The sequence below is a fragment of the Geospiza fortis genome, unplaced genomic scaffold, assembly GCF_000277835.1.
Source record: "Geospiza fortis unplaced genomic scaffold, GeoFor_1.0 scaffold173, whole genome shotgun sequence".
NCBI classification, from domain to species: Eukaryota; Metazoa; Chordata; class Aves; order Passeriformes; family Thraupidae; genus Geospiza; species Geospiza fortis.
The window spans coordinates 5,602,427-5,614,438 of record NW_005054334.1 but is presented as its reverse complement, the minus strand read 5'-3'; the positions used below and the strand labels follow the sequence as shown (position 1 = coordinate 5,614,438).

At 39.2% G+C, this 12,012-nt stretch overlaps 1 protein-coding gene across 1 annotated transcript in view; it reads right to left on the bottom strand.

Moving 5' to 3' along the window:
• Positions 1-2,638: 2,638 nt before the first annotated feature.
• GUCY2C (guanylate cyclase 2C) overlaps positions 2,639-12,012 on the bottom strand; it is a 43,375-nt gene continuing 34,001 nt past the window's right edge. The window contains exons 19-27 of the mRNA XM_005421889.1: positions 11,872-11,960; positions 11,062-11,153; positions 9,350-9,508; positions 7,788-7,980; positions 7,216-7,390; positions 6,186-6,284; positions 5,312-5,406; positions 4,628-4,704; positions 2,639-2,813 (exon numbers count right to left, since the gene is read on the bottom strand). Of these exons, the coding sequence (XP_005421946.1) occupies positions 2,639-2,813; positions 4,628-4,704; positions 5,312-5,406; positions 6,186-6,284; positions 7,216-7,390; positions 7,788-7,980; positions 9,350-9,508; positions 11,062-11,153; positions 11,872-11,960 (1,154 nt within the window). The remainder of the gene's footprint in view (positions 2,814-4,627; positions 4,705-5,311; positions 5,407-6,185; positions 6,285-7,215; positions 7,391-7,787; positions 7,981-9,349; positions 9,509-11,061; positions 11,154-11,871; positions 11,961-12,012) is intronic.

Here is a 12,012-nt window from a genome sequence, read left to right as displayed (position 1 = left end):
GAAGGCGGGGCCCCAGGCAGGTGCCTGTGGCGCCCCTGGACTTCCCGAGGGTGATTAACCTTCAAGAGGCGAAAGTTTACCAAGAACGGCTGCGAAAAGACGCAAGAGGAGTTGGGCGATGCCTTGTCAAAATATGCGTTTTTCATCACAGAGTGAGAAACGACAGCGAAGGGCAGCTTTCAGCCCTGTTAGAACAGTAGCTGCTGTGTGTGTCCCAGTAGAAGAAATGAGGGACAGAACTTTTCCTAAGGTTTACAGATAGAGACAAATTTCCTTGGGGTTTTCCTTTGCACCCGTCATTCAGACCATTTTGAGGCACTGCGGTTTTGTCTCACCCAGTGTTGGATATTCTGCCATTATCTGAAAAGGGCCATTATTTGGACTTTGTGTTTCAGTAATTGTTTAAGACAGTTTGAATTTGATACCGGTGCCTGTAATAGCCTCATATAACAAGATCACATGCCAACCAGTTCAGGCCAAGTAGCAAGCCTTGGCCCCAAGCCCTGGGTAAGAGCACTGTGTCACCAGGCTGCAGGGATCCTTCCATACCTGTCACTGCTTTGTTCTGGGCTACTTTTCACTTAGAGAGAAGGAAAAAACAGACATTCAAACCAGAAACCAGGATTTTTTAAAAGAGTAGTCAACGTTGATTTTATTGTGGTGTGTAGGTAACAGATACGTGCAGGGACAGAATCATGAAAAATAAATCCACCAGAAGATGGGTCCATCAACTCATTGCTAAGGTAACTATTTCTCTTCACAAAATGATACAAAATGTATTATCTGAAGAACAGTGGAAAGAGAAGGACTGCTGAAAACTAAGCACTTTTTTTTAAAGTAATTTTCTCAATCAATGTCTGCAGACGTGCTCTAAAATAATTTGTATCTCAGGGGTGTGAAGGAACCCATAAAAAGAGGAGTTAGGTCACTTGTATCACTTCAAAGATCAGAACAGCTCTGCTTGGGGTAATCATAGTGGTCATCTTCAGGCTTGACCAGTCCAGCACTTGTCACTACATTACAGCTCCACTTGCTGAGTGTTCCAGCCACAGCAACCAGAATAGCCCAGCAGTGCCCAGTAGCCCAGCAGTCACACCCAAAAACACAGACACAGAGACAAAGCTTGTGGATTGGCACCACGAGGTAGGAAATAGCAGACTTTATATTTTTATTGTACTCATACTCTTTTCAATACATACCAGTTTTAGCACATCAGGGTTTGTGGGTTTTTTTTCTATCCTCACCCTAATGAATGTTTCATTTCCATTAGGACACAGAGGATGGTATGGTATTAATGCCAGTTGGAGTTTCAGATTGGTTATATATCATGTGAAAGCTGTGGCACACTTTCTGCTATTTGTCTGTATCATGTTCCTGAGTGTAGGAATATACACTTACTAGATAAGAGTATAAGCCCTACAGAACCTCATTATTGAGTTTTTCCAATAATCTTTGCACTTCAGATCTATTTACATCTACATTTTTTTAATGTGTGTGTGTTCTTACAAAGCCAGCTTCTCTTAGAAAAAAAAAGAGGCAACTGGATTGCTCTCTTTTAATTCTATGTTGTTTAGTTGAGAAAAAATGCTGTTCAAAACTATAAAATAATGATTTTGCACCAGTTTTATTGCTGAATACTGACCAATATTTTACAATGGTGGAAGTAGTTCTGCTTTGAAAGCCAACAATGCACAAAAGGCCCTTGCAAAAGCAGATGTTCTTCACTCACTAGATGTTATTTCTTCATGTGAATGCTGATTTTCTTTTACATGAGACCCCTGTGCTTTTGTCACTTTTTAAAGCTGTTTAATAATACCAGTGCCATGGTGTCAGTTGAAGAATGAGTCATCTGAGTAAAACCTGCTTGACTGTAAAACTGCATCCAAAAGTTGAATTGAAAAGGTCTGAAGTTAAGAAATCCAGATAATTTTATTTCCTTAATTTCTGTTTCACTTCTGGTTTGGGGGCAGAAGCAGAAGAGGTGAAAAGATATGAAAGTGTCTTGTTTTGCATGAATGAGCTTCATTTTTCAGGCCCAGAAGATTCAGCTAAACTTTACAAACCATACTTCTGGAATAATCTCCCAATGTAAATAACAGAAATGTTGTCTCTTCAATAAAGTCAGCTTGATTCAAGAAAACATGTGAAACACAGAGGAAAATAGCAGAAGAAACAAAATAGCAACATATTCCAGTTTTACATATGATATATTTAATTATATTTTCAAATATATTACACCAAATCTTTCTTCACATAAAAATTACAAATTAAATACAACATCTAAAGATCATGGCAAATTAAGGTTTTCCTGGGAATGTTTTCAGGAGTGGATTATTGAACAGGCTATCACAGTTAAAAAAAACCTAACTAAAACAAAAACCCCCACTATTTTCCAGACTCAAGTGCAAACATTTTCATTTACCTCAAATCATGCTGCATGTGTCCTAACAAAGTCATCCAACGATTTCAATGTTACAGTGAAGAGAGGTTCAATCTACTGATAGCAGGTTGGATGGTGAAAAGGATGCTTGAAAAGGTGTTTTCTTTTTCCTCTAATTGTGTCTACAAGCCTCCAGCCTCCACATGAAGTTGTCCAGAGAGTTGCTGCAGCTTTTTGAGTCATGCTAGACATCCAGTTTTAAACATAAGTGGTAAAATTCTCTGTGCTGACCAGTTGCAGGTATTCCAGGGTACCTGATCGGTGGCTACCTACCCGCGAAAGCTCCTGTGCCTTGGATCCTTCATTTTCCCTTTTCTGAAGACTATTGGTTATCATCTCTGCTAAGTCATCGTGTAGCCGCTGCTGATTCTCCCTAAAATCAACAGGATGGGAAAAAAAATTCAGTGATTCACATGTTTTTCGTGATCCTCAGGTCCCCAGAGATTTTTAAACATTTCTATTCCCACGTTTATCTTAATGTTATTCACACACTACTGATAAAAAGTGAGGACAGGACAAATTTGGGTTCTGAATTTAGGAGCAGAAGAAGGATTTTCATGTGAGTTTTCCAGATAGTATGGATCAGTGTCTTCACACAAGAGGTCTATAGCTGTGTCATTATTGACCCTAAAAAGTCATGATCACTTGCACAAAAAGGAAGACACAAATTCAATCCTAATCAAAATAGTTTGTAGCTTTCAATATCATCACTTTATGGCACCAGGACTTTAACTATTCAACTTCAGGTGGCCTTCAGTAATAAAGTTGCCATTGTTTCAGAAACTTCTTCAGTGTATTTGGCTTTTGCTGGAGTACCCCACATATGACAATTTTTAAGGGGCAATCATATATGAAGAAGTGAAAACAAAAGCATCATGTGATCCACCTCAAGAGGTACTTTAAATTGTTGAATTTCAGAAGATTGCCAATTCAATAATTCTGGTAGTCTCAACAGATCATATTAATTTTAAAAAAGCAGTTCTGAATTTACAAAAGAGATGTAACATGAGGTAGTCTTGACAGTATTTCCTGCTCAGCCCAGACTCTTGTACTTTCCATTTAAAAAAACAACAAAGTTCATGAGACTCTGTAGCAGATTAAAAATGTGATTATTTCTGTTTTGCAAATGCCCTGAGAAAACCCTCACATTCTACTTAATCTCCTCTTTTCTCTTAGGGAATAAATGGACTGAGAAATTTATTTGTGTAAAGGACACACTGTAAGACTCAAAACTTACAGTAGGAGCAAGCTGTAACATTTACTTATGCATTTCAGGACAAGGGATCCCCACGTATCTGGCAAACACCAATTTGCAATAGCATTACTTCAATTTGTAAGGAAACACTGTCATTTCAAAGCGGATAGCAACAAATTCCCACTTACTGAAGAGCAACTGTACACAGGTGTTAGGAGCAGAAAATGAGGAACTTCCACATTTAGTGAGTTTGCAGGAAATAAAGAGGTACTTGTATGCAAAATATACACTAAAAATGCAGCAAGTTTTTCTGACTTCAATTTTGCATAGTTGCTCAAAATCATCACTTCCACTATTGCTACATTTTATTCAATTCTAATGCAAAATGATGGCTCAGCTCCAAAACATCAGCCTCATTTTTTTTCTTTTTACTGATAACTTCTCTAAATGTTAGAAAGTAATCTCTTGTTTAATTTTTAAAGGCTTTATTCGTGTGCAGTACTACAGTAACTTTGTCCACCTCTTGTAGCAGCATAGTGCTTGAAATCCTGCAAGTTTCATTCCTCTTACAAGAGGAATGAAATTCCTCCACAAGAGTTCACAGGCACAAGGGAGCTGCACACTCAGTTGTGGTTATCCTCTTCCTGTAGTGTGACACACAGGTGACACTAGGACTAAACTTGTGGAAATATTTTTTATTATTTTCCTGTCCATCTCTTGCTTTTATCACATCAGCAACTTGTCCTGTAAGTCTTACAACATTTCCAAGGCAAAGAACCTGCTAAACATTTACATAGACAATCTTCAGCACACACACAGTCCCATGTAATGAATATTTACATGTTTATATGCATATACACTATCAAGCCTCTAACAACTGAAGGCAAATTCAATGGTATAAAAAATCCACAAGTGCCAAGGAGGAACAATAAAGGCTAAAGTGCAAAGAATGGGAATTTCTCCTCCCTCTTCATATAAAAAGACCATCTTACACAGAAGGAGGTGTTGGGAGATTGTATTTCTTGTCCTCAGTACCCGTCAACCAGTAGGTAATTTCTGTTCCTCTCCCCTAAAGAAGAGAAAGCACAGTTTTGGGATTAGAATGCAATTTCCTGTAGTTAATTTACTTAAATAATACTCTCTTGCACATTGCCATCTTTGCCTTTGTTTATTTTCAGTAACTGATGCTGACAGCAAAGGATTACAAATTAGATGTGAGAAGAACAATGGGGCAGATGTGGCTGCACACTCACTTCCTTGTTCCATGACCTGAGACACAAATTGTGGGAGAGGTGAGCTGTGCTGCCTGCCATCAACTCCCAAGGACAGACAAGTAGAATAGATTGAAATAAATGGATTGGTAGATATTGGAGCATGAACAAATTAACACTAGATTCAGCTTCCCTTTCAGCAGATGACTTCACTCTACGATCTTCTGTTCCACATGTTTCATTTATTCTCCACATCTTTATGTTGCTTTAATGTGAGAGTTAGGGAGCTTTTCATTGCCTGCATTGTCTTTATTGAAGTGTCTCCAACCACTGGAGACTGTGATACCAATTTTGATCAGTAATCCTTGTTCCCCAGCTGTTAATTAAGTTCTGGGTTACTTTCAGCTATACAGTGCTTTTTACAATTCCTCTTCTGTGTTCATGGTTGCACATGGTAAAGGTTACCTTCAAATACGTTTCTCCTCTCTCTTCGTACTGGAATTGGCAGTCTGTTCTTTTCAGGATGTTAATTGTGGAACCGCTCACATGAATCCTTAAAGCTAAAAAAATCAAGAGACAATGAAAGCTCAGCCTGGAAACATCTCACATACATTAAGCATATGTGAAAACTGGTGCTATAACAGAAGCTCCTTCAATTGTTATCATCATAAATTTTGAGAGCCAAATTAAATGAGAAGCAATTACACTGCTGTGTGAAAACTCTGACTGCACTACAGAGCATATCCAGGCAGGAATAGCTGGTACAGCCCTTGATCTGAAAATACAGGTGACAATGGTATCTGTAGTAGTTAGATGTCAAAAGGGAAAAGAGTAATTGTGAGTGACCTATATAGAGAATGCTCATGTGAAGACACTGGGCAGGCAGAAGGAGGAAAAACTGGCTCTTGCCACAGTTCCCTAATGGTGAAGTTGATGACATAATTGCTTCAACTCAAAATACAGATTCAATATATTTACACAACAAAGCTGTAATACAATTCTAGGTCAAACTAAAATCTATGGTTCATAGAGCAAAATTAAATTCCAGACACATAAGTATCATATCTTCCAGAGGAACTCAGGCAGTGAACCAGCCTACAAACTCCCTGTTACCAGCACTGAAGCATGAACAGGGAACAACTCTTCATTGCCCAGTGAAGTGCCCTCTGTCACTTTGGGCAATTAAATAATTGGAAATCAAAACAAATATGGCTTCTTTATCTTTAAAACTTCTGTAGGCTGATAATATATTGTTCTCAGCTGAAAACAGACACTTCAGTCACAAATTAACCAATAGCCTTTGGTCCTGTTACACTGACAGCTAAAATTAACTCCTTACGCAAGCCTGTGGATTCCATCCGCGAAGCTGTGTTTACTGTATCTCCAAACAAACAGTAACGAGGCATTTTTATTCCAACCACACCAGCCGCACATGGACCTGCAAATGGGATGCAGAGAGGTAAAAAGGGTGAATCAGGAGAGTTGATTTATTTGGCAGGTGTCTCATTGCTGCAAAGCAGTGCAATGCCTGGGGGAACTCTGCATTCCTCACCAATGGCAATATTTTCTACCTCATTTCCCACAGTATCTTGTGGTCTCCCACTACAAACCAAGCCTAGCTCTGTTATTCTTGCATAATATAATAATATAATAATATAATAAAAAGGGCACAGCTGCACAGTGTTAATTGTATTTAAGCAGAATTTCTGTGCAGAAAAAAAGAAGTACATTTATTAACTGTCACGTTTGGAAGCAAGAGAAAAACAGAATAAGCTTCATTATGCGAGGGTGAATAGTAGTGCCTCAAGAGGCTTCCCAGTGCCTCAGTCACTTTCTCTGATGTGTTCCTCTCCTGGCAGTTGGTGTTGAAGTGGTTGAGGAATTTCCCAAAGTAGTTGCACTATCTGGAGTTCCCCTTTGACAAAAAGTATTTTTATAGATAAATTAAAACATTAAGTCCCACACAGACTCAAAAAAGTTTTGCTTCCAAAAGCACAAAATGCAGGCTTGCATTTTTTGCCTAGATAGGCATAGCTGGCCATGACTGATCTCCGCTTCAGTCAGAGAGAAATAATCTGTGAAGGCTTATTTGATACAACTGGTTTAATCACACCAGGAACAGTGGCTGTTGCTCATGCTAGCTACTGACTTAGGCTGTCAATTAATGGCTATGGGCTATTTCACTGCAGCAGAAGCAAAACAGTGACTTATTTACTTCTGTTACTCTTCCTCTATGAACACTTTTTTCAACCTGATTCTTCGTGAGGAGTGCTGTTGTGTATGGTGTATTACCAGATCTTGTATGGCTGTTAATTCTGTGCAAAACCAGGCAACAACATTGTCACTGTTGATCTAGCATTACTGTGTACCAGAGTGAATTCCAATGCGAATCCAGACAGGCAGCCCTGGCAGATGTCTCAGTTCAAAAGATCCCATGAAGCTGAGGATGTCCAGAGCCATCATGGAGATGTCCACTGCGTGCCGGTTGCCATTCCTGTTCGGTAAACCACTCACCACCATGTAAGCATCACCAATGGTCTCCACCTGTGGAAATAAAATCAGAACTCGCTATTTCCAGACATAGAAAAGTACATCTTTAGTTAAAAGCAGAAAGATTTTATCAGATCCTCTTGTTCATGACTAAACATGTCTTCCCCTGAGAACAGGATTTTTTATTTCAAAGTAGCTGACATCATTTGGGTATAAAAGTGTTTATAACTTTACCCAGCATTCCAATTAATGAATGTCTGACCACCTACTATAGGAAATTTGGTATAAGTAGGCACAGTGAAAGCATATTTAAATGAAGTAATCATTTAAATATGACCTGTTTTTCTCTCTTTTGCTTTGCTTAGAAGGCAGATTCCCAAATCCACCACATCATGCAATTTGATTTGTGTGTCCACTGGTTGTAAATGAACAGAAATACAGAGCTAATCACCTTGTAAACATCATGATGGTCAAGAATGTGGTCAAAGTTCTTGTAGATATCATTGAGCATATCTACCACCTCCATAGGGGTGCTGTATTTGCAGAGCGTGGTGAAGCCAACAATGTCACTGAAGTAGATAGTGACTTCTTCAAACAGCTCTGGCTCTACCAGGCCAGTCTCCTTCAAAGACTTTACTACTGGCCTGTGGAAATAGAGAAGGCAGGAACACAGATGATTAGGGTTTATTATTAATGGTATTTTTTCATGCAACCTAATTGCAGTATTGCTTTCTGTGTAGGAAACATTAAATAGTTTGCTGAAAACTGCCATTGTAATCACATTTTAGATGACCATAGTGCCTTTCAGCCAGGGACCTCGAAGCACTTACTAATGGTAATTAATGCACTACAGACTTTCAAAATCCAAGTGTGTGAATAGTCATGAGGAAACTGAGACCCAGGCAACTGAGCTTCTTGGTTAAGGTCAGAAACAGGGATATTGAATCAAATTTAGAACTGAAATTCTAAACTTCCTGATATGTAGACCTACATTCTACTCATACAATAAGTAAGAACAGACATATTTTTCTGTTTTCCCAGCACAGAAGTAATTTCATTATAATAATTACATCAGCTCATCCTGATTTCAGATGAGGTATCTTAGTCTGGTAATTTATGGAAGAAAAATTCAATACCATGATAGTCAATGTCTATTCAAGAGGGACCTTCTTTTTCTTGCAATTCTAAATCCAGGGAAATATCTGTTCCTAGTGGTGATACAAGAAGAGAAGAATTGAAAGAGACCCAGAAAATTATAGGTTTTGCACAATGCTATGTTCCATCTACAATGAAATGGTAACAAAGAGTGGAAGGAGACATGAATTCCTTGTTGTACTGTCTATACAGCCAGATCATTCATTCCTGATTTCCCCCAAAACTGTATTCAACACACACTTTTTTTTCCCTTTTTTTTTTTTTGCTGATGAGTCATAAAATCAATAACTTGACTACTGAAATACCCTTTAAACTAATAATGACATACCAGGATAGTTTTACTATTCCAAATGTGTGCAATACCAAAATTATTGGTGTTGTCAATATTAGAATGTCAAAAATACTTATCCTATAGCATACTCCAAAGAATCCATCTAATCCAGTATAGCCCAGCTAACCTCAGCCCCTCTCTTGCATTGCTAAACCCCAGCCTGGTGTTGGACTCCACTCCTGCTCTTCAGCTGAATACACTCCTTCCAACGAACAGAGCAGAGCTCTGTGATGTGGGGTCACTGTAGATCTGTGTTCCCTAGAAGGCAGTGAAAGAGAGGCTTGTGCTAGAAAGGGGGATCCTGTGCATGAAGAAATGTTGAGCAAGATAATGGGTCCCAATACCATCTTGGCATGAAACTCTACTATAGGGTGGAGAGCTCAGGGACAGCTGCTTCTTCTTTCTTTTCTCACAGGATTAGATTAGATGGGAAGAAAATAGAACATAAACATTAATCCTATCCCCTACTCTGCAATAATCGTATGTATGTAAATAAAATGCCAGCAAAAATCCTCCTGGCCAGTTACCTTGGAAGTAACATGAAATTAAGCCTGTCTGCTCTGTCTCTCTCTGCTTTGTAGAGCTCTGTCCTTTCCTCCACCAGGTGTTCCAAGTTCCGGGAGTACAGCTGTAGACGCCGGATCAGGGTATCCATGTAGCTTTCATTGGTCTGGCCATGGAAATTACTGCAAATAACAGAATTACACAGGAGTCAAGAAGAAAGACTGATAGATGGACATTGTTGAAAGCAGCTAAAAGGAGGCCAAAAAGCAGCAGAGAAAACTTCTCCGGTGCTTGACTTCCCTGTAGTTAGAATGCAAAGTGCCTCAAGTGCATCATTCTTTTGCTTGCTTGGAGGCCTTATGTAGATGAATTGAAAGTCTGTAATTCACACTTGGCAGTTGGAGCTGGTAATTCTTAAAGCACCTTTCAATTACCTAACCCTGCTAATATTGTCTATTCCAGATTACCTTAGGTAACCCAGGAACATTCATTTATAAAAAGTAGCTGAGAAGCTCAGATTCGGAGAGGAAGCTAAAAATAGTAGGTGGAAAACTGCACATAATGTTTAGAGGGGGACTTCAGCAGAAGAATTAAGACAACAGGGGCCGTCTGTTTAGAAGACCAAAGAATACAGTGGAACAATGAACAGCCCCAGGGCTAATTTTACTCACAAAATCCTGCAGACTCAAGCCTACTAACCCCTGGAAGCAGAAGTGTGGTAACATGAGCCACTCAAACCCATGTTGGTCTGGGCAGCCTGCACTCACCAAAGCAGTCTGAAAGTAATTGGGACCAGGCTGACTGGAAGAGTCAGATTAGTATTGTATCCAACAGGACTTCAAAATCACTCTTACTTTAAACAAATTTTGTATTAGGGATTCATCATCTTAGACCCACCCATGTTGCATGTGACAAGAGGCAACCTCTTTGCTTTTGAAAGATGGAGGCTTAGGAGCTGAACCAGGAGGCCTTTATATTCAGCTGCAGAAAGTTTATTCAGCTGATACATTGTTATGCATAGTACAGCTGTCCTGCCCATGTAAAATGTAAAATGGTACTGCTGGGATTTGTTGATTGGGAGAGCCTTAAAAACTGGGGAGCAATGTCCCAGGAGAAGTGATTAAAAGCTCATGGTTTGGTCATTGGAATAATTAATTCAGACCAAATTCTGCAGGAACAATGCAGCATTGTCCAGGTGAAAGGCCTGTGTAACCCCACACGGTTTATCCAGCTATGAGCCTTATTATTTCCCCACAACTTTGTACCACCAAAGCCCTGCCATTAATACTTGTGAGTTGCAACTCAACATTTTCAGTCAGCTTAGTCTGGGACCATCCAGACTTTCAAATCATCATTCAAACATTTATGTGCATTCATTTACCAAAACTTAAATTACATGAGTCACTATCCAACTCTTGACTAGAGACAAGGAGGGAATTACTTGATTGGTAAAAATCCCTAATTATCCAGCTTGCTACTTTCATAATGTACCAATCTGAAGTATGCTGATCATCTCACCCTCACTCAGCTAGGAAATTGTACACAGGTGTATGTATACATAACATATGCACATGCTCACCTACTTTTCTGCCAAAGAATAAAAGAGGGCTCAAGTGAAGACATTAAGGTTTTTCACTGACTGAATCATAATCATATCAATTTACACACTTAAAAATGTGAGCTTTCTAATAGAGGAGGAGTTTGGAGCATCTTACAAAAAGCCCCTGCTACTCACCTGAATATTTTAGCCAGGGTACTCTCAATCTTCTTAAAGTCAGGCCTTTTCTCTGGATCTTCCTCCCAGCAGTTCTCCACTAGTGTATATACCTTCAAACAAAAATTTAAGGAAAAGTCTACCTGAGTAATGGATATTGACAGAGAGTAGTGCTAAACAGCACTAGTTCATTAGGGAATTTCTGGTTAGTCTTGACTAGCAACATATTAAATTGTGTGACTAACTGTCTTGAACCTATGGTTAGAACACTCATTGCAGGCATCTCAACTCTGTGATGACTACTGACATGATCTTAACTCGAATTTTCAATATACAAATGAAAGGCAAGTGAATGGATCCAGTCTTGCAGACTGGTGTCAGATGTAGTTACTGACATGGTGGTAAATGCTGTGGTAATTTCCAATATCCCATGTTTGGGATTTTTCTGAAACTGGTGATTCAGCCAAAAAGAATGGGGCTGATTGCTGAATATGTGAATATCTACAATACAGACATTTTCACCCACACAAGAAGCCATAGGGACTACACCAGTGAAGAGAGGTATACTTGAGGTGTAATTCATCCCATCTCAAAGATACCTAAAATAGGTCAGAAGAGTGGCACCATAAATGTCTATTTCTTTCCAGTGAAATAATTTCCATGACTCGTATTCCACATTGCTGCTAACAACTATAGAATGCAATTTCTTCCCACAAGTTAGGGCCTTTGGCATAAAATGCATAGCTTCCACCTTCCCACAGTCATAGGCTTTAGTTTGGCCAGGACTTCCACTCTTCACCCAGAAAATGGCTTCATTAATTATTAGCTTACTTCCGCCTGTTTTTCTCCCACTGTTTCCAAGGTCAGATCTGGTCGGAAAGGCTTTACTCCTTTGCCATTCTCCACTCTGTAAAGTTTCTCTAGTACACAAGAAAGATCAAAGCTTTAAACAAAAAAGCATAAGAAGGACAT